The following is a 23635-nucleotide window of genomic DNA, read 5'->3' as shown; positions in this document are numbered from 1 at the left end:
CTTTGGAATCTCCTCAATTGGCAGTGACTTCCTAAAAATATGTGTCAAGGGTTTATATATGTACTCGCTAGCCTCCTTAAGAACTTGAGGGTAAATATTATCTGGTCCTGGAGATTTGTCTGATTTCGGCCTATTTAATCTGAGCAGCACTTCTCCCTCCGCAAATCCCTCCTTAGCAGTCCTGTTTAACGCTTAGAGGTTATCCACTTCCTCACTTGTGAAGACTTCAGAAAAATGCAAGTTTAGAGTGTCTGCTATTTCTCTATCTGTATCTTTAAATTCTCCTTTACTATTCCTGATACATTTCACCTCCTCCTTGATTGTTCTTTTACTACTAAAATACTGAAAGAATCTCTTAGGGTCGTCTTTTGCCTTATCTGCTATATTCCTCTCCAGATGTCTTTTAGCCACCCTGATGATATCCTTCTTAATGGTTGCCCTCATGTCCTTATATTCCCTACTAACCCTAACACTTTGGAGTTGTTAGTCTTATACGCCTTATGTGAATCTTCTTTTTCCTTTGCAGCTTCCTTTTTAACCCACTGCAGAGTTTGTTTTTCTAAATTTCCTATTAATTCCAAATTTACGTATGTACCTGTCCTGCATTCCATGTAAAACTGTGTGTGTACATGGCTGTGTGGAATGCGCATGTTGTCCTGAGGTCTGTGTGAGCTTTACTATTCCTGATGCACTTCACCTCCTCTTTGACTGTTCTTTTACTTCTAAAATACTGAAAGAATCTCTTTGCTCGTCTTTCTCGTTATCTGCTATATTCCTCTCCAGCTTCCTTTTAGCCCCCCTATTATCATTCTTAATGATTGCCCTCATGTTCTCATATACCCTGTGATTTACACTGGAGTTATTAGTTTTATACGGCTTCTTTGTCTGGTTTTTGCAGCTTCTTTTTCAACTCTTTATTAATGCACTGCAGAGTTTTTTTTTGTTACGTTTCCTATTAATTCCAAATTTAGGTATGTACCTGTCCTGCATTACAAGTAAAACATTTTTTAAACCTGTTCCACTGCTTCTCGACTGTCTCCACACTTAAAAGCTTACCCCATTTCATACTTCTTAGACTTTGCTGCATCTACTCAAAATTTACCCTACCAAAAATAAACTTAACAGTTTAAGTCTTAGCATCGATACTCTACAAAACACTGAGAACTGTATTATATTATGGTCACTTGACCCCAGTGGGTCAATCACCTCTACACCCTCAGTTCTATCCTGATTGTTACAAAATGACCTCAGGATGCAGATTCCAGGATAGCTGGAAAGAATAAAGACAGCATGTGTTATCAACATTTGAGCTGACCATTCATTCCATAATGTTATTATTTTTTGCAATAGTCAGTTCCAATATCCCTGGCCAGGACAATCTAACTAAAGAAGAGAAAAAGATGATTGCCTAGGTCAGAGGGCTTTCTGTGACTTTGGGACCTCTCCACCACCTTAATTGAGGCATCAATAGAAAGGCAACAATACCAATGAGCCAAATTTCTCTATCGCTCAGTTCCCAAATTTCGTTTATTGGTTAGAATCATGATTTTATAATCAATGCAAAATTTGACAGATAGAAAGCTAGACAAGGCTATGTGATCAGATTTTCTAGTTCTGGAGAGTACCCTGCTGTTGCATTTTGGACTAACTAAAGTTTATTAATAGAAGTTGCCAAGCATCCACTTAGTAGTAAGTTGTAGTAGTCTGTTGTAGAAGTTATAAATGCATGCACAAGTTTTTCTACATTGCATAGGTAACACCAATCTTAGTTTTGCAATATTGCTTAGATGGTAAAATGCTGTTTTACAGACATTACTTATGTGAGCATTGAAGGATGGCTCAGCATTGATGGTGACATCTAAATCTCTTACTGTAACCCATGATGTGGTTAAAAAAACATTTACCAGACTGAAAAGTCAGACAACTTAGCAATATTTCTGTTTTCTTGGAATTTAATATCAGAAAACGATTATAAATATGTCCAGTCTTAGATTTCATTTATACAGGATTCTACCTGGGACAGTTTGGCTTCCGCATCATGTTCAGCAATTGGGTATTATATGCATAACAGTGGAAACTAAGGTGCTTACAAATCTCTTAGAGGTAACATGCACAGGGACAACAACCCAAGAAAGAACCCTGGGGAGCTCCATTCTTAACAGGAGTTTATATTCACAAAGTGAAATCTCCCAGTTAGGTATTATTTAAGACATGAGAGTGCACATCTGCTAATTCCCATAACATTTTCAGGTCTTTTCATTAGTACATAATGGTCAACTGTACCAAACGCTGCCCTGAAGTCCAGCAGTTATAAAATTCAGTTATAAAATATTTCCTTGCTCAGTGGACATTACTAGTCCATTTGTTACTCTGATCAGGACCGTTTCTGTGCTATTATAATGACTCAACCTGAGTGAAATAACTCAAGAAGAACCAGAGACAAGTGTTGCGCTACAGCCTTCTCTAAGATCTTTCCAGTAATGGGAATGTTTAAAGTTGAATGATAATTGGGCGGTACACTTGTGTCCAGATCAGCCTTCTTATTATGGGCTTTATAACTGCTAACTTAGGAAGTCTTGTTACAGTATATAGCTAGATCTCAGTAATGTTTTAAGAGGGTTTAATATAAGATATTCACATTACAGGAATATTTCTTTAAATAGCTTAGTCAGAGTCAGTTCTAAAATGCAAGTCGACCAATTCAATGATGTAACAAATTCAGTAAACTCCTTATAAGTGATTGTTTTAAAGACATCAAGGCTTTCCACACGTCACTGCCATCATTTTCAATGCCAGAGGGCAGATTTACGGTGGTGCCGTTAGAAATTGTATCAGACATAAGTTCAATTTTCACAAAAGATTCATGAAGTCCTCGGTATCATAGACTATCAGAATTAGGGGTGATATTTCTGCATGCCTCTTAGTTAAATTGGATACTGTGTCAAATAAAAATTTTGGAGTGTTTTTAGTCTTATCTATTAAATTTGACAAATAATCAGTTCCCGTAATCACTTGTTCTTTTTATATCCATGAAGGCTTTCTTTCCAGGCAAGTGTTTTGTTTTACCTTGTGAAAGTGATAATTATACCAGGAAACTCTTCACATTTGGATGCAGTTGTTTTCCTTTTAATCAGCACATCTTCATCCAGAGTTTTCCCAAAATGCTGTCTGTAGATTCCATTATTGTACCAATAGTGTTATCTGTGGTCTTCGGTGGAATGCAAATTGCCACTAATAGATCAGGTCTTTAGCCAATAAAGTTGCTGGCAGTAGAAGAAGAAATAGGGCACCAAGTTTTATATATGGGAGCCCGTGTGATACTGTGACATAAGCTTATTTCACACATAATGAGGTGGTGATTAGAAATAATAGGTTCCTATACAACCTTCTTTGCTCATCACTAAAGAGGTCTTGATTCATTTAGCCTGTCAGAGTAGGACACATCCTTTAGCCCTAGTATGCACCTTGGTTCTAGTACTGAAAAACATTTTTGCAATAAAATCCATTTTAATTGTGTAATTTTTCACATTTTCTGTAATAGTAACCACATTCCTCTCACTGCAAGTAGTGCCATATGCTGACACAACAACACAGTGTGGCATTGCTTAGATGCCGTCATAAAAGAATGCAAAACAGGCTAATAATCCAGAATGACCTGAACAACCCATCACTGCCTACCATTAGTTCTTCAATGGTGATGGCTCCTCTCTGTGACTTGACCCTCTTACCTTGTTCCCAGGTGTATACTTTTGAGATGCAGATCATTGGTGCTAAGCCCAACTATGCCGGGGCCTACAGGTGTGAAGTGGCAACCAAGGACAAGTTTGACAGCTGCAACTTTGATCTCATCGTTCACGGTATTGAAGCTCAGAAGATGTGAAACCCTACCACACTGGACTGATTGGTAATTCTTATTTACCACAATCAACTCTTTCTCTGTGTATCTCTTTTCAGAGGCGCGTGCCCCAGAGGGAGTGGATATCCGCACGGCTTTCAGGCGCACGTAAGTATTGATATTTTAAATTAATGGTTGTACATGTACAGTATATCCACTATTAAGAAATTATTAGTAGCCAGATAATATCAGACATGAGGGTCTGGTGGTTAGTTAAGATGGACACTGGCTGTCATCAAACTGACGGAAAATAGGGAATTGTCAGATAAAAATACTAGAAATAGCAGTGGAATCTTAAAAAAAAATGTACTAAATGAGAACGTCTTAAAACAACTGGGTAAACTCTATATCACATACTAGAATAACTGAGAATTAAACAAGTCACTTGATAACATGTTATTGCTCCATGAGAAAAGCAGCGTCACCATCCCACACCATAATTAATAATGATGGGCTCCTATTAGTATTCTTTCTGATGCCATCTTGTGCTGCTGCTGTATTCCTGGGGTGTTCTCTTTATAAGGTTTCTCATTTACTTCTTCAAATAAACAGTCAGAGAACTTTATTATTTTCACTTCCCCTATAAAACAATGCTGTGCTTTATTAATCATCCAGCATTCCCAAAACTCTGTCTATTAGAGTCTAACACTTACATCTCCAGGTGCAAAAGCCTTGCTCATATTCCGGTGTTTGTAATTCACTTTGGATTTCTTTTCCAGAGGCGAAGACGTGTCATACTTGCATTATTATTATTTTTATCGCCATAATGTCCTCATAAAAGACTGCCAATTTTGTTTAATCATAGATTTGTCCTCACATGTATCAGCCCAGATATTTGTGATGCCCCATATGTCCTTATGAAGCACCCCCATGTCTTGTCTGTCTGTCTAGCCACAATCAGCTCTTCCTAATACTCAATATTGCTTCCACTATGTTTGTTTTGCTCTCCCTGGGCTCTCAGAGGATTATTTCTATGGTAGTGGAAGCATACTGTTGTAATTCTTTGCTAAGTTTGTGATGGTAGCCATTTGTCAGAAGCCTTATTCTATATGGGAAATATTGGAATGGCCCTGAGTCCCAGTAGAGAGCATCTACATTGCTGGATGATTTGGAAAGGACATTTCTGGAATTAGAGAGGCAAAAGAAAGATGTATTGAAGTAAAACCATCCAGCCTACTTTGCTGGTGTTTGTACATTATGCAGATTTCTTTACCCACTTAGTCTGCCACTGGGATCGATTTGCCATGTCTTCAGCCTCATGTGAGTTCCTCAAGCTTTCCCTTTTTCTACAAAGCATACCCAACTCTGGTTTGTATTCCCTTTGCCACCCATCTAGTTGTGCAAATATCTGTCTCCCAGAATTCTTTGTGCTAATGGTCATCTAAAACAATGGATATTGAGTTTGGAGTAACCATTTTTATGAGACAGGAAAATATGTAAAGTTTACTAATTCTGCAAGGCCAGGCCCCCCTGACACTGACAGCTGAAATATGAAATAATCTTATATATAAACGTCTACGTATGGAAGTGTGTGTGTCTGTCCGGCCCAGAAGTGAGAGGGGAAGTTGGGGTAAGGGCTCCACCTCTGAGGAAGCAAACGTGCGTAAGTCGCAAGCATGTCGGCAAAACGAAAACCGCCGATTTCAATAGTTTCTAGGACCCTGGGCTTTTTATAGCACGGGTTTACACATCTAGTATGAAATAATAAGAATAATATGAAATATTTTCATTTGAGTGCAGGGTCTCTTTGTTTTATTACTGACTCCCTCATATTTTTCAAAAAAAGACAGAAGCAAGCAAATTATTATTCAGTTTCCTTCGACTCCTATAAGTAATCGAGAATATTGGCATTCTTTGCAATATTTCCCCACTTTTGGAAGCCATCAGGAAGAAATCTCAGCCACTAATTTAGGGCTGCCAAATGGTTAGCTTCTGGGTTTCTGATGTAACATTAATTTGATGAAGGAAGAATTCTTAATAATTAGCATGCATTTATTTCCATTGAATTCTCTTATACAATTATTAATAAAAAAAAATAAAATCATGTCTTAGTTTTAATTTTATCTGTCATTAACCACCTAAAGTAGGCCCGGCATAAATGTGTAATCAGCCTCAAGGTCTTACTTCTGTTTGTTGTTATCATAGTACTAAAAAGAAAAAGGCACACAGAAGTTTCAAAACACATATCAGTTCTCTGAAAATCACAAAGGCCATCATGCCCTGTGACACCACTTACAGCTAGACCGCCTAGTATGATGCAAGCAGTTTCAGTAGGAATACCACTGAGATTTATTTAGGGCTTTCCTTTATAATCCACAATAGTCAAACAAAAGCCAAACACTGACTCGCTTCTTATGTTCTTTTTGTACATGAGAAGACAAAGCAGAAGAACCTGTTTTTAAAATGCATTACATAAAAGCTGGTGGTTTCATATGGGCAAAAATGTGCATTCTTCTTACAGGTGCATCTTAAAACAGGAATACTTGCTTAAATACCCATCCCCAATTTCTCCAGTCCGTACATATTATACCGTCAGTTCATACGTTTTAAACCGCTGCCGGGGTTTTAGCAAAAGAAAATGAACAAAAACACTTGACACTGAGTGAAACTAAAAAGCTAACATTGCTGTTATCCATTCAGGAGCTCAACAGCACAAGGTAACTGCAGCTTAATAATTAATTTGCACACGACAGTGAGACAGGCAGACAAATACACAAATAGACCACCACAGCTACTGGACTCCACACATTTGACAAGTGTCTCTGTCTGCTACGATATCTCTCTGTCATTTTGACTATTGCATCACTATACATACATACATAACAACAGCAAGCACAGTTTAGATAAGCATTATGGTATATGGATATACAACGTTTTTAAACACTGCGATTGTTTTGTCATGACATGTTGGTTTCCAATTAGGCAGTAATGTTACATTTCTTTAGTTATTAGAGTCAGAAGGTGGAAAATCTGCATCTCCTGTGACTCTTTGTTATCAGCCTTCTTAGTGGCAGTTATTTTGACAAAATGTGACGCACTGTTTAATGCATATTTGTGTTTGTGTTTTAATTTAAATTTAACATTTTTAATTTTAATTATATTTTTAATTTAATTTTAATTTTTTATTTGCACTTCATGTTGTTACTCTGTGGACCCTGAGCTTTCGTCTGTCTATATACTTGTATATAGTTGAGATGACAAGAAAGTTCGCTTTGACTTTGACTTTGATATTTTGCAGTTTATATTTTCATGAATATAACCACCAATATTTTCAAGCTTACATTGACTCCTTCACCATTGTCGTAATGCTGAACCGCAGAGAACACACACAGTACCTGCAACAACATCTTGTTCAATTTACCACTCATTCATTGATGCCATTGAATGCCAACATATAATATGATGCTACAGAAAGGTTTTTCTCCCTTGCAACAGGTTATGTTTATTTTTAAAATGTACGGTGTGCTATCTGCACATGCGACACACATTTATATATCTAATTGGATTTTTAGATTTTTTTGACTTTAGATGGTTTATTGTATAAGCCAAAGCCTGCTGTCTGTCAGTCCAAGTTAACGAGAGCACCTCAGATCTTTGTACAGCACTTCGAAATCACTGCCATTTTTTGGAGCACCGCCTCCATGAGGCATTCGATTGGTTTAAAGATGTGACACTCAGTGAGCTGTCAAATTGCTCCCGCCCACTTTTAAGCAAAATTCACTGATGAGACTACTGCCAGTGTAAATGCTTAGTGTAAGCTTTAGAGAGGTAAGAGAAATGTGAGCATGACACAAATATAAAGAGATAGAGTGAATGGTCACTTAACTTATTCGCCTGACTTATGATGCAGGATAAAAAATAAAGTAGTCAAAAATAATTAATCAATGCATATTAGCTTGTCTTAAAAATATTAAAAAAGCTTTATTAAATGACACTTCACAAATTGTTCAATATATCCCAGTTTGCTTCAAAAATTAACTAAACTGAATAAAAAAGTAGACTCACATAGCTAAAAATAATTCATAAAACATTTACATAAAATACTATTTGCATTTTATAGGTGATTGGATAAATGTTGATGAATAATGCAGCGGTTTGAAATGTTTAGTGCTATATGTCTAAAGTTTGTCTCACCTTTGATATTTTCTGGTGTTCTTAGAGTTATTAATGATCCAAAAACACATTCTTCACAAAAATCATCAATTAAAATTTATTGAACCACTTCAAAATAGTATTACAAGAAGGAAGTCCTCCTCACTGAGGCATAATAAGCTTAGTGCAAAAATCTTCTTTGCACCTTTACTTTATTTCTTTATTTTATTTATTAATAAAGTCACAAAGCGCTGTACAACATACAAAACAATTAACACCCACAGTTACAAACAATAAAAAATAAAGTAAAACTAACACTTCAACAAATAAATATAAAACGGCTGCCCGTAAGCTAGCCTGTTTTTTTAAATATATCAGCAACCCTTAAAGCACAAGGAAGGCCATTCCACCATTTTGGCACGACAGACTAAAAAACTGATCCCCGCAAACCCCGCAACCATAACCCCGAGTCTTTAGCCGAGTACGTGGAACAATAAGACGGCCCTGGTTAGATGACCAAAGGGGGCGACTGGTAGTATAATTTTGTAAAAAATCTGAAATATATTGTGGTGTTTGACCATGCAGAGCTCTATAGGTGATTACTTACATTTTAAAATGGATTCTAAATTCCACTGGAAACCAATAAAGCGAAGATAAAATTGCCGTAATGTGAGACCACTTACTGGAGCTGGTTAACATTCTAGCAGCAGCATTCTGAATAGACTGAAGACGCAGCAGCGACAGACTTAGACAGATTTTACAGAATTAGGTTCAACATATGGACCAAATATCTATCCATTGAAGTGTCTGTTTCAGTTCTATTTTAACAAGACAAGTGTTGTTTCTAGCTTGAGCAGCACAAACGATGTAACACTGACAAACACATAAGCCTGTCAATGAGTATTCCAGTCACATCTAATAACATCTTGAATGCTATACTCCAAAGAGTTCTGGCTATCAACAGAGGAGGAACACACTTTCATGGACATTTTCCACTACTTTAGTCATTGAACAAAGAGCAGAACCGTCACTGTGCTCATTCTCTATACTACCAATAAAACCTCAGTAAGTTGACTGGAATGATAATCCTGCTTTAGAAATCACGATCACGTTGCTGGATACAGTTGTCTTACTTGTTATTCTTTAACTGGTTTGAGTATGCCAGCTTACTGTATTTCTCTGTTGTAGTTATTTTGTGGTGTCAACTAAAATAATGAATGGACAGTCTTCTTGGGAAGACTAGCCTAGGAACCTGCCAACTTTAGATTCCCAAATTAAAGCCTAGCTATGAATGAATTTATATACTGCAGAGTTTGAAAAGCTTACAGACAGTAGCAGTCTGGGCTCTCTGCAGTTACAGTAAGTCTATTACATTTGAGAGGCAGTAAACGTCTACAGGTAGTTTAATATGAAGCAATGGACTCGGGAGTCAGGGTTATCCAAACTAAACTCAAGGATTGAGGTGACTGCATATGGACACTACAGTGTCTATTTCTCCACCTCTATTCATTGGTAAGGTTTAACGTGGTGCAGTCTAGATGTATAATGCTCTTTTTCTTTCTTTGTGTAGTAGCTGCGATGGAACTGATGAGGCAGGAGAGCTCGACTTCAGCGCTTTATTAAAGAAAAGGTGAGTGAACAGATGTCGTAGTCTCCCTATTATAGACACATTAGTGCTGAAGTGTGATTAGACCTGCCAGGTTACATTAATGCACAATTGTCTTTGGTGCCAGGAAGTTCTCCAAAAGTGAAAATGTAAGCATTTTAATATCATTCTCTCTATTAAGCTTGATTAGTTTACTTGTAGGTATTTTGTCTAAATACTGTATTTCATTCAGATATTTTTTAAAAGGTGGTGTGGAAGACTACTGGGTCTTTAGTCTCTCTTTAGAAGGATGCACTGTATTATTAGCAATAGCCAGGAGCAGCCATAAATGTATACAGTTTAGAGGCCACCTAATTCATTATTATAATTCATGCTAATTTTTAAGAATTTCTGGAACATTCTAGTCTTACATGAAATTTATTGTAAAGTGGTACAAGGACAAACCATCAGTAAACTACAAAGAGATAAATGTGAAGATATACAATGAGACAGATACGACAGAGTGCTGATTTAGTAGCCTGTGGTTCTGAAAAGTCTCCCCAGGCTTTGTGCAACCTTGCATGTGACCAGAGGATGGGACTGCATAGAAGTCGTATTAACCCCTCTGTGATGTGTGTCCTTCCTCATTGTCCATGTGTTCAGCTTCATGATTCAGTAGTTTGCTCCTAATCCTCAGTATCCTTTGTGTGAAGTGCTTCATGCGTCAAATAGAAAGTCTCGCTGTATTAGTATCACACTTGATGTGCTATGCAAAGTTGTGTCATTTGCTTTTCCACTGATGCTCAAGTTTCATTCTTTCTTTATTCTCAAATATTAACATAATAATTATTTTCTTTTTTTTTGGGTTCTTCCCTTTGTTTGATCACCTCCTATCATCAGAGAGTAAGAAAAACAAATCTTGTAATGGAAGCTAATGAAGCATGACCTAACTGAAGTTTGTGAACACTAACCCATAACCTCCAACCAATAGCTCCATGTCCAGACTCATATGTCACAAGGCACTCTATAACAGTTGAGTTGCCCTGCATGGCCCAGCATAATGTCCACGTAGGCTACTGCACAAGCCGGAGATATATATTGCTAGATGGAAAAAGCCAATTCTGCGAAGGTGAAGGAATTCTAAAGTCAATCTCTAAATAATGTGATAGTTCCAGTGGAGTAGGCCACCAAACAAAAGTTTAGACCTGCCATTATTTCAGATCTGGGCCCACTGGATTGTCCACACCACATGCCAGCAAATGCAACAGGCAGACATCAAGGCCTGCACAGGTCTAAAATGGGTCTAAGGCTTATTTATTTCTCAGAATGTCCTGATATACAGAGAAGGAAAAAAACTTAAAATCTTCTAATCCAAAGAAAACAAAGAAAGTTACTTGTAAACTGCTCAAAAAAATTAAGGGAATACTTAAATCACACATTGCATCTCGATGAATGAAATAGTCAAACGGAAAACCTTTACTGAGTAATACTGTGTTATTTGTTGAGAACAAAATAATGTAACAACAGACAAGGGAAATCAAAATCACCAACTCATTGAGGGCTGGATTCAACATCACACTGAAAATCAGAGTCAAAAATTAAAATCACAGGCTGATCATCATGGTAACTCATAATGTGACTCAGTAATGTGCATGGCTCCCATGTTCCTGTATGCACTCCTGACAACAACTGGGCATGCTCCTGATGAGACAACAGATGGTGTCCTGGGGAATCTCCTTCCAGACCTGGATCAGCGCATCACTGAGCTCCAGGACAGTCTGTGGTGCTGCTTGACAGAGTCAGATGCATCGATACCTAACATCCCAGAGATTCTCAGTTGGATTCAGGTTTGGGGAAAGTGTGGGCCAGTCAATGGCATCAATGCCTTCATCATCCAGGAACTGCCTACACACTCTGGCGATATAAGGCTGGGCTTTGTCCTGTATCGAAGGCTGCATAACGTTCACCACGGTGTCTCCAGACTCTTTCACGTTTGTCACATGTGCTCAATGTGAACCTGTTCTCATCTTCAAAGAGAACAGGGCACCAATTGTGGTATTCTTTGGTGAATGCCAATTGATCTGCAGAGTGATGGGCTCTGAGCACAGATCCCACTAGAGGACTCTGGGAACTCATGCCACCCTCATGGAGTCTGTTTCTTACAGTTTGGTCAGAAACATGCACACCAGTTGCCAGCTGGAGGTCATTTTGTAGAGCTCTAGATGTACTCATCCTGTTCCTCCTTGAACCTGCTGCAGGGTTGATGCCCTCCTACGGCACATGTCAAGCTCTCGTCATGTAATGGTTTGTCTCCTGGTATCTCCTCCATATTCTTGCGGCTGGGCTGGAAGATGCAGAAAACCTTTCAACAGCACATATGGATGTGCCATCCTGGAGGAGCTGAACTACCTGTGCAACCCAAATTAGTTGCAAGTACCACCTCATGCGAGACAAACACACTAGCAAAATGTAATACTACAGAAGAACCAGTCAGGAAGGATAAGGAGAGAGCAGTTGTCTGGCGACCACCTGCAAAACCATTCCCTTTTTGGGGGTTGTCTTGCTGTTGCTTTCCCAGTGCACCTCTTGTCACCGTCGTTTGCACCAAAGCAGGTGAAGTTAATTCACAATCACTAATGCTTCCAAACTGGATAGACTGATATCCCTGAAGCTTAAATGACTTTGAGTTAGGCTGTGATGTGAAAGTGCTACCTTAATTTTTTGAGTGGTGTAATTATAATTTTATTCAAAAGAATTCAGAAATGAAACAAGCAATACTAAGACAGAAACAGAAATGAACAGACATAGATTTTTCCTAAAAGGTTAAACCTAAAAGCAAACAAATTCCATAAATCACTATCTGGAAAACAATACCTCCAAATGAAAGCAGAGGGCAAAAGCCAGAAAATCAAATCCAAATACAAAAATCAAGAAACAGGAATTCATACAAAGAGACAAGGCCAAAGAAGCTGATCCATTGTCGACTTCAGCTTAAAACAGTTTACTGCCTACCTAATTTGATGGCCCCGCCTCTTTAGGTTCCACTAACAGATGGTATGGCACATTAAAAAAAAAGCTAAAACTAAATGTATTCTTAAGTTTATGCAAAGTCACAAAACTAAACAGTCATAATATTAAATGGAGACAAGATGAAATGAATAACATCCATCTGTCCATCCATTATCCAACCCCCTATATCCTAACTACAGGATCACGGGGGTCTGCTGGAGCCAATCTCAGCCAACACAGGGTGCAAGGCAGGAAACAAGCCTCGGGCAGGGTGCCAGCCCACCGCAGGGCACACACACACCAAGCACAATTTAGGATCAGCAATGCACCTAACCAGCATACCTTTGGACTGTTGGAGGAAACCAGAGCACCCAGCGGAAACCCACACAGACACGTGAAGAACATGGAAACTCCACACAGGGAGGACCTGGGAAGCGAACCCAGGTCTCCTAACTGCGAGGCAGCAGCGCTACCCACTACACCACAGTGCCACCTAACAAATAGCATAGGAATAAAATAGGAATAACTTAGGAATAAAACGTAACTCAGTGGTTCTCAACCTGTGGGGTGGGCCCCCCTAGGGGGGAGCAAAGTAACAAAAACGGGGTTGCGAAGATGTGAAAAAATGAAAACAAGAATCAAAAATATGAAAAAAAACATCTGTTGCAGCCAAAACAAATTAACTTAAGCTACATTCTGATACTAGAACAATAAAGATTGAGTTAGATAAATGTCGATAAAAGTGAAGTAGGTATAATAAAATATGCATCTACATTTCAAAAAAATGTTAGGGGGAGCGCAATTAAAACTGTTATGAAAACTCGGGTCGCAAATACTTAAAGGTTGAGAAACACTGATGTAACTACTTATACTTAAGCAACAACAAAAGCAATTGAATAAGCAAAGCATAAACTTAAGCCAGGGCAAAAACTCTGGTTGTGGCATGAACACTATGAATGAGGGCTGGAGAAGTCATTTCCTTCAGTAATACAGAAACCACTGAGTTTAGTCATAGTGACAGCAAACAGCTCTCCTCTCAGCATCAAAGGCATTGGTCCTTAGTAGGCATTAGAATGATGTGGGCACCTCCAGTTGTGTAGTCTCCTGGGCTTGACCATACAGCTACAGGCCTGTCTGTCATTTTTCTTTCATCATCAATAAGTTGAAGATTCCTATTAATGTTATTCAACTCATACACTTCATATTTCACCATCCATCTTCTAACCCACTGAATCCAAATACTGGGTCACAGGGGTCTGCTGGAGCCAATCCCAGTCAACACACAACAGGAACCAATCCTGGGCAGGGTGCCAACCCAACACAAGACACACACAAATGGCAATTTGGATTGTGGGAGGAAACCAGAGCGCCCAGAGGAAACCCACACAGGCACAGGGAGAACATGCAAACTCCACACAGGGAGAACCCAGGAAGCGAACCCGGGTCTCCTAACTGCGAGGCAGCAGCACTACCACTGCGCCACCATGCCGCCCTGTATTTCACCATCTTCATCTAATTTTTGTCTAAATACTCAAAATTAAACTTTAACCTCAATTGTAAGCTGCCGAGGAAGACGTGGATTTTTTTAAATGTATGAATAGTTTCCAGTGGAAATAAATGTAATGCAATAAATGAAAAAAGAAAACCAACACTTTGATTTCAAAAATGCCAAACTTTTCTTTCATGACAGAATGTTATTTGCCAGGCATTTTTTAGACTTGTATTAAGAGCAATTGGCACTTGAACACAAAAGTGGATGATTTCAGTCCTTGTTGACTGCTGGCTAGCATTGAATGTCAGCTCTTGCTCAGTGATTTCTTCCTGCCTTCCTTTGTATTCCTGCCTTAACTGCAGATCATGCAGAGTTGCTTTTAGTCCTCAGATTTCAAGAAAGGTTATAGTTTTGTAGGCTGAAAACATAAATTCTAGCACAGATTGCTGTAAGCTTGTGATCACTGGCCTTCAACATGCTGCGTTTCCTTCAGTGTGCGTACACTTGGCACCTGTGCTAACTAACAAAACTCACTTACTGAGTATCATGAAACCTAATGGGTTTTGTAAAGGCTTGGTAAGCAGCCAAGTCATCAAGTGATTTCTTTTCTGGGTTTACATGGCAGTTTTCCACACTTCCCTGATCCACTACTGCAGTGTAAGCTTCAGTTTTTGGAAACTTTATTTTTTGCTTTCTCACTAATCCGGTCCTAAGTTGCACAGCATGCTTGTTGTTTCAGTTTCCAGAGGAGATGCATGGAACGAGTTATCCTGCAATCATCACAGAACACTCCACTGGTTTAATTCACTGCCACTTTACCTTGAATTGGAGACATTTGTATGAAAAAACAGATATAAGCAGCACATAACAGTTTAATTAGCTTCAAGTGGCAGCACTAATATTTCCAAATCTAGATATGACTTTGTGGGCCAGCCATCATCAGAGCTGGTACGAAGGAGCCAATTTCAAAGTGAAAAGAGCAGTAAAGCGTGGCAATTTAATACTTGTCCTATCTGATTCATAGTCAAGAGTAGACCAAGAAAGTGACAAGTATGACACAAGATGTGTCCCAGGATAAAGAGATAGTAGCTCTGTTCTGTTCACCATTGCCTCAGGTCTGGCCTTAGTGGCCTTCCTAATAGGCTTGAGTGTCCAGACAGGAATGAGTACCTTATACATTTTTTTGGTTATTTGTTCTACCTCCAGTTTATTGTCATGTGATGCCACCATTGTTCATATCCACATGATGAGCTAATAACAGCAATGACAATAGCCAGTGTAAGCAGTGTGGCTCAAAGTTGGAGTGCTTCAGTCCAGTAAGGACCTGAGGGGAAAAACACAGTATTTTGAGAGAGTCATGATTTGATTTTGATATTCTTTACTATGGATTTAGATTTTTCACTTTGTTTTGTCTTTTGGTTTTTGCGTTAGGAAGACCTGTGTATGATGTTAAAAAAGGAGGCCCTAACTCCAGTCCTGGATGGCCACAGTGGCTGCAGGTTTTCATTCTAACCCTTTTCTTAATTAGTGATCTGTTTTTGTTGCTAATGAACTTCTTTTGAATTATTTTTAATTGACTTGTTTTTTAAGATGTGTTCCTCTGAATTGCTTCATTTCTTTTCCTTAAATGGCACCCAAACAGAAATGAAACATGAAGTGAGTGAGCCAACAGAAGACCAACAAAGTCAGGGCCTCAAACTCCAACCAATTTCACTCCAACCAGTTGTTTAATTAGAGTCTTGTTGTTAATTAAATCCGTTCTTTAATTCCATGGCTTGTTGCTGCTCTCATTGTGCAATAGCAGACAGATTTTCTCTTTTCTAAGAGCACTAGCAAAATGTTTTGGGGACCTGAGCAGATCAACATCCTTGAGACCTTCATCTTTCTTTATTTTCAGATATTGCATGATGGTCACAGTTTGTTGGTCATGTTTTGGTTCATTTTGTATCTCATTATTGTTTGGCAGCTAATTAAGGAAAAAAAACAATTAAGGGGTCTGAGTCTTCAAGAGCAAGTCAAATAAAATGAATTCCAAAGAAGTTAATTAGCAGCAAAAACAGGTCACTAATTAAAAAAAAGATTAGAATGAAAACCTACAGCCACTGCGGCCTTCCAAGACTGGAGTTGAGGACCCCTGGTCTAAACCTACCTGACCATAACTATCCAAATGTAAACAACTTTGGAGAAATTACAAAAAAAAAAAAACTGTTTGGAATCAACTGTCATCTGTGTGGCAGGTCAGATTTCAAAGCTCCTGACTGGAGGTTTGTCCACATAGCAATTGCTTTAAATATAAGGAAATGGATCATGGTGACCACGGGTCACTTGTACTGTTACTGTAGCAAATCAAGAATATGCCTCAATAATGCATTTGTCAGTCATCCGAGCAAGTCAGTTTGACTGAAGCTGATTTACAGTATTTGTGTGGCCAGGTTGTTGTATGAATAAGATGGTGGCAGAAATGTAGCATGTCCATCGGTAGGAACCTGGGATGACCTGATAAATGCAGTGTCAGGTCAGGTGGAGTAGGCACAGTATGTCAACAGCTGTTGAACAGACTGCAGGGTAAGTCAGTTTGATAAAACTAGTTAATATCGCTGGGGATGTGAGGGCAATGGTGCCTCATATCCCATTTGAGCAATCATTGCAGACACAGCAGAGCAGAGCAAGGCCAAGAGAAGCAGCCTTAGGAAGAGCAGCAATGATGAAGTGTGGTCAAGCATAGAGGTTGGGTTAAATCTGCATATAACCAACAATCCTTTAAACGACATCAACTCTTTGATAAAAATGGGTGCGGTGGGGGCTGTTTTTTTACAATGGCAACGGCGTTTTCTTTGTTTGGATATGCAGGCCACGCAATATATTTAAGGCCTCCCTTTGGTCCACATTTTCTGCAGTATCTGGTGGTTTTGCAGTTTACTTTTGCAAATTTAGAACCAGCCTATTATGTCCTCGGCAAATATATTATAAAAACATGTGACTGGTGTGGTTGTATCAGATATGATAACTGATCCAAAGAAATCTCAGGCCGCCAGCTGGGTCACCCTGTTTATTTTCAAAGTAACTTTTAAACTGAAGTGACACACAATGGTGCATATAATAAGCGTAGCTCATAATAAAGTGTAATCAAGGAGATCAGGTCTGGTTCAGAGCTCCGTCTCTCTTAAGCATCAGTCCAGAATGTGACACCACCTTCTGTGTATGCCTCGGATTTATAGTCCTCTGACCAGAAGGGGTGAGGTAATTTACCCTCACTGAGCATCTTTTTCTGGCTGTGGGAACAGAAAGAGACGATACCATTAGTGACAGTGACCCCTCTTGTCACAGGGTGGGCCACTGTTTGAACAAACTGGCTTCTCTAATGCTATTAGCTGCTTATCCTCGAGTCAAACCAAAATTATCAACACCAAAAATAATAAAAGTGCTGCCACTACTCTTGGGTGGTTGTGGTGTTCCAGCAGGATCAAGTGTACTAGACTGTCTTAACATATTCCTTGTGTTGTAAGATGCCTATTAACGTGTGCTGGTTTGCTTTCCTGGATTCTATGACTTACCTGAGTGCAGCAGTTTTTTGAAGTCCACCAGCAGGTAAGATATTAATATTGCTGTTTTTATTTATTTATTTATTTATAACATATAGTTGCATGTGTCTATCCCTGGGGTGGTTGCCTGCCAAGTCTCTCATTTAGTTCTGTTGCTTTTTACAATGATAATTTCTTTGATGCTTCACAAGTACACACGTATAGATTGAGGCTGTATGGTTTGTGGATTCTAAACTGAAAAGTGGGAACTTGTCGGAGACATCATTTTTTCTTTCCTGTCATCAGAGATCAGAATGGTTTCTGGGCACCTCCTCTTAGCAGAATGACCGCTGACTCAGGCTGTGCATATGGTGGCCTGGAAAAGGCTCAGATGCTTCTCAAGAATTTCACGGCTGCACTGTCAGCTTCCTTTCTCTTCACCTTCTGCCTTTCTTTGTCTGTTAGTAATAGTTAGGTGCACACACAGTCAAAATCCATGTGATAGGTGGACACATAATCAAAATTATACATGAATGGACAGGAACAAATTCATGAATGAACAATAATTCAGTAAAGGATTGGGCAAATGATATCTGCGCCCACCACACCATGAACCACCTCAGGATCCCAGATTAGGACCCGAGTGCAGCCGTCCAACAGGTGACACCTCACTACTTCGAATAGAGTGGGACAGTGTGAGGGTGCCAATCCTGCCACAAATAATACATAAATGGACAAAAATGGTCACGGAGACTGACAGACACAAACAGAGAAAGGACAGAAAAGAACATTTGGCTGAGCAATTTCAAGTAGGCCATAAGTAAGCCTCTAACCCTGCGAGTGAGTTTCCGAGTGTTCTAGGCAGTAATGCAAGCACATTTAAAATTTCAGAGCTGTTGGCTAAACACAGCAAACCACCATATCTGAGGATATGAGCAACAGCTCATACCATACATGTAACAATATTTACCAAATGAAGACTTGGCAACTGAGTGATGACACATTAATCTCAGCATACTGTCGAAATTTGTGACAAAACAGCTCAGCTGCTGCACTGAGGTTAGCAAGAAACAAATTTAGAGGGCGTTAGATTTAGAGGATGTTACACAGCTTTGTATTAAGGTCATGTGTCTTTCAAAATAACTGCAGATTTACTATTTAGAATCACTGCACAGCAGAACTCACAGCAAGTGACGCTCACAAAGGACTTAAATGTCCCCTTGTGTACCTTGGTTTCAGTCACACCAGATGGTGCTCCTGCTATGACAGGAAAGCACAGGGGTCTTGTCAGTAAAATAATGCAATTCTTATCGTAGTTAATTAAGTTTCGTTTTTGCATACTCTGAAAGGTCTTGTGCAGTAAATTAGCTGAAGGACGCCTTGTCAGAGTAATGGACACTACGGCTGAAGTGGCCAGCGTTATTCTCACTCAGTCCCTGTTACATCACAGGTTCATGTCATTACTTGACCAGCTGCTGGTGTCTTATGATGTTCTTCAGAGTGAAGTGAGATGATTAAGTTAGGGAAAGGTTCTCAGCCGATTCTGCCTTTACTACCCCAAGTGGACTGTTGTGCCTGTGACATTAACAAATCAAACTGGTTTTCAGAATTGAAGGACAAAATTAATCTGTCATTGCTAAATGACCATGCAGCTCATCTGCATAAGCTGAATCATAAATTGCAAGGTAAAAGGGAAGAAGAACTTGTCAAGGACATGGTGTATAGTGTTGAAAGTTTCAAAATAAAACTAGAACTGCTTGCAGTGCAGACGAAAGATGGTGGCTACTTTCATTTTCAAAGCTTGAATGGGACGTGTGAAAGGACCTTGGGACCAAGAATGAGAGAGGGATAGGTTCAGATCCGTCTTAAAGTCATACGGGAGAGGATGTTTACTCACATTTTATTTATTCTGAAAAGGTTTGGTATGTTACATAGTATGTTTACTTTCCATGTGGAGAAAATGAAGAATTTCAGAATGTTTTGTAATTTATTTTAAGGGGAGCTTATCAGCATACAAAACGACTATTGATTTCTGTACAAGAATTGCTGAAAGACATGCAGTAGCTGGTCACCAGCTATAACTTCTGTGTGTGAAGGCCATCTGTCTTTGGCTCAATTATATGGTACATGTGGGTGCACCTCCTCTGCAATGCGCCAAACTTAGTCAGCGCATTTGAAGCAAGTCTTGTAGGCAGTCGTCTGGGATCACAACTTTATTGTGCTATCTCTCACCTCTATCTGATTTAAATAGCCAATCAACTATCGCATCACCACAAGCATTTTCACTTATAAAGAATTAACAATTTTATTTAATAGCTCATTGCAGTGAGTGTTTCTGGTTATTAAGTATACATTACTCACTAGCAGAACAACACACAGGTTCTGTTTTTGTGTGAAGGCCTGCTCTTCTACATTTGTGTCAAGTAAAGACAGTGGCATCTTTATGTTTGGCCCACTTTTAATATACATATACATATACAGCTATGGCTCTTTGCAGAAAGTTGTTCAGAATCACTCGAAAAGAGATACAGATCCACCCACCCATCCATCCATTCATCACAATACCTGCTTATTCCAATCTGTGGTCGCAAAGAGCCTTAACCCAAAAATGGACAAATACATAAAAAAAAGTCTGACGAGGAGTTTATAAGAAATGTAATGACTTACTTCATGTGGTACAATTAAATACTAAACAGGAATAGTTGCATCAAATATTTGAAATATTAAAATGTGTGCTTTAAATGTTTAAAGTCTCAACACTTTTTATTTTCCACCATAGTGGGCTGGGTATGTAGAAAGGATCGAAAATAACATCATAGTTGTAGTCACTAACCTTGAAATAGTCTCAAATGATACCCCACATGCTTACATTTGAAATTTGTCATTTTTAAACTTCATAGACTTGCTCTTAGAGAGCTAGGACCACCGGTTTAGAGTCAAATATCAAAAATATTATCATATTGGACGTCACAGGAGCATGAAACGACATTCCTAATGCCTTTTTTATTGATCCCCATTTTTTTGAAAGGTTTGTAAAAAGGAGTAAATTTGACCCCATGTATCCCATTGAGGGTGAACCCCTGGGGTCATTTCATGTGAGGTGCACAACTTCAAGTCCTTCTGATCATTTTTGTTGAAGACACCTATTGGTTTACTATTTATCATAAGTGTGTCATTTTCTGTTCATAATATGGTCTAAAATGGCCTACGAATTGTAGTTGTTTTAATCTAGAAGCCAAAAGTAGTGTGGAACCTCAAAAAGCTAGATGTCTTGCATAACTAGACATCAAGACGAGTCAAACGGTATATGATATGTTGGGGTTTCCTCATGCTGGTGACTGAGGAGGCACCAGACGACAAAAACAGAAGTGATTTTAAAGTATTCTTAAATAATTCTGAGTACAATAGACGTAAAAGTAGATGACGAGTGAAGAGACAGAGGACAAAATGGACTGAATAATTAAACTCATAACTGGATAAAAGGATGAAACAACAGGTGAATTAGAAACAATAGACTGATAGATAGTTGGATAAATGAAGCCAATTAATGATGGGATTGGATAGATGGACATGTCAACATATCAAAGTTAGAATAGCTGATGGGAGACAACATCTTTCTTTAAGATACATTTACAAAATTAATCTTCTTCAGCTTTCACTAACACAGGTCTCCTGTTCCTTCAGTGCTGCAGCCGTCAGCTCAGAACCGGATATTGATGTCTGGGAAATCCTTCGCAATGCTCCAGCTTCAGCCTATGAGAAGATTGCTTTCCAGTATGGTATTACAGACCTACGTGGCATGCTGAAACGGCTGAAGAGAATGAAGAAGGAAGAAAAGAAGGGAACAGGTGAGCAGTTTGCTATTCAGCATTGATGGAGTTCATACAAATACACAGAGTGTTAAATGGTTTTGCTTCTGTTTGGGAAACCTAGTAATGACTGCCTGGAAAGATAAAGTAGTTACCCCCTGTGCCTCTAACTGATTAATCTCCCATCTATCTCAGCTTTTCTAAAGAAGTTAGACCCAGCCTATCAGGTAGATAAAGGTCATAAAATTAAGCTAATGGTGGAAGTGGCCAATCCGAATGCTGACGTGAAATGGCTGAAGAATGGACAAGAAATTCAGATGAGCGGCAGGTAGGAGCATCTCTGAACTCCACTCCAAAATCCGTACATCTCTTTTCATGGGTGGAAATGCTTCTCTACACTCATTCACTGTTCTGTCTGTCTTCTTTTTCTTTCCCCAATCTGCCTTTTGTTCCTGGTATCACATTGGATGCCCCCACAGCAAGTGAGTTCTTATTTTTGGGAAACTCGAGTGAACACTTGTGTACTGTCCCTTTCATTTCCAAGTTTCTGAGTTTAATAAGAATGTAATAGAATATTGAATTACTGGGATGCACAAAAGGTTGACAGGACTCTATAGAAAAGAAGTGATTGGGAAGTTCCAAAGTTCTTTAGATTACTATTGGGCACATGTGTAGTATATCACCTAGCTGGCCATTAAGCCCATTAAGCATCTACTGACTAGTATAAGTATGGGCTCCACCCTGGCACCTCCGTCCTCTTGCTACTTGCCTGTACCTCCACACTGCTAGTCTTGTCATATAATAACACTAACTTTGCAGGAATCACACAATTAAGGATGGAGGAGTATAAAGTGAACAAGCACCTGGGGGTGTGCTCTTGCATTGTGCTTCTTAGGTTTTGCTAAAGTGTTTTAAGCGCATTTTTTAGATTTCTGCATGCTGACACCTTTACTCATCTCAAAAAGGAACTGTAACTGCTGCCACATAACAGTACTTAGTGCTACCAGTGATTTATTATTGACATGACTTGGCAGTCCCACAAGCACAAGTCCCTAAAGCACTCTCACAGGTTGCTCTCTAGGGCTGGGGAACATCATTACAACCTTGACTAGACACAAAAAGGGCCTTGAAAAACTTTATAAGATAAAAGGTTTATTTCAACAAAAGGCTTAAGGCTCCTAAGAGCACAAAGGAATTGCCTGAATAGGCAAAGCAATCCACAGGCAACAAAGTCCCAATACAGAATCTAAAAATCGCATTTGAAAACAGAGTATAGGTTAAAAAAAATCCAGAAATCAAGAAAGGTAAAAACACAGGTACAGTAATAAAAAAAAACACTCTGCTCCATAACACAATCATAATGAACTGCCAGGAACTGTGGAAGACCCTTCCTTAAATAGGGTGGAGGGCAGGTCCTGATAGTGATTGGCAGGTGGCCCCACCCCTTGAGGTACCACCAACAAAACACACAAATACACACAAAGAAACACGGGCATAATAAATAAAAGAACCATAAATACAAATAAATGACATAGTTATTAACAAGAAATACAACTGTGAACGCCATCCAGGGTAGAAATGTTGGCTGAAACATGGCAATTACAAATGGTACATGAATGAAGGGCTTGGGGTAGAATGCAGACTCATAACTAACATTGCCACTCCTATTTTAAGGGGCAGTATGGTGAGTGATAATTTCTTAAAGAATAAAGGTTTTTTTCAATATACTATTCATAAGTCAACAGGACGTTCCTCAGTGTATGGCTTGGCTAAAGATGAAGGTGAAATTTGGCACTGTATTGGTATTTCTCACAAGAGAGATTTTTGTTGTTTCTTCAGAATATGGTTTTATGTTCGTTCACCCACCTTTATTTAAAGTCTCTGTGTATCAGTTCATTTTTAAATGGATTTGCATGCCAGTTCCATACTACTCACTTTGTACTTTAGGGAACCTGCATGAGTGTGTCACAGTGCTGTGTGTCATCCTCAACCTCTAACGTTGGCTTTGATTGTTCTCTACCATCAAACTTGGTCTTTGTGAGCTCCCAAGGTCAGATATCCCATAACTCTTCTTCTTTGCCCTATTAGATACATCTTTGAAAATGTGGGTAACAAAAAAATCCTCACCATCAACCACTGCTCGCTGGCTGATGACGCAGCTTATCAGTGTGTCATCGGTGATGAGAAGTGTTTCACAGAATTGTTCGTTAAAGGTGGGTTACATCTCTGCAT

The 23635-nt window shown here is 39.0% G+C and overlaps 1 protein-coding gene across 5 annotated transcripts in view; it reads left to right on the top strand.

The window, feature by feature from the left end:
• The window catches only part of mybpc3 (myosin binding protein C3), an 89353-nt gene that overhangs the window by 26819 nt on the left and 38899 nt on the right, over nucleotides 1–23635 (top strand). For 2 of the 5 annotated variants that reach the window (XM_039754158.1, XM_039754173.1), the window contains exons 6-14: nucleotides 3740–3857; nucleotides 3955–4003; nucleotides 9558–9617; nucleotides 10473–10475; nucleotides 17638–17661; nucleotides 21279–21442; nucleotides 21599–21731; nucleotides 21883–21885; nucleotides 23492–23616. In XM_039754158.1, the coding sequence (XP_039610092.1) occupies nucleotides 3740–3857; nucleotides 3955–4003; nucleotides 9558–9617; nucleotides 10473–10475; nucleotides 17638–17661; nucleotides 21279–21442; nucleotides 21599–21731; nucleotides 21883–21885; nucleotides 23492–23616 (679 nt within the window). The remainder of the gene's footprint in view (nucleotides 1–3739; nucleotides 3858–3954; nucleotides 4004–9557; nucleotides 9618–10472; nucleotides 10476–17637; nucleotides 17662–21278; nucleotides 21443–21598; nucleotides 21732–21882; nucleotides 21886–23491; nucleotides 23617–23635) is intronic. The other 3 variants (XM_039754169.1, XM_039754175.1, XM_039754161.1) reach the window with 2 other exon arrangements.

This window comes from Polypterus senegalus, chromosome 1 (genome assembly GCF_016835505.1).
Source record: "Polypterus senegalus isolate Bchr_013 chromosome 1, ASM1683550v1, whole genome shotgun sequence".
Taxonomy (NCBI): domain Eukaryota; kingdom Metazoa; phylum Chordata; class Cladistia; order Polypteriformes; family Polypteridae; genus Polypterus; species Polypterus senegalus.
Note: the sequence above shows the minus strand (reverse complement) of the source record. Positions and strands in the feature narration are given on the sequence as shown.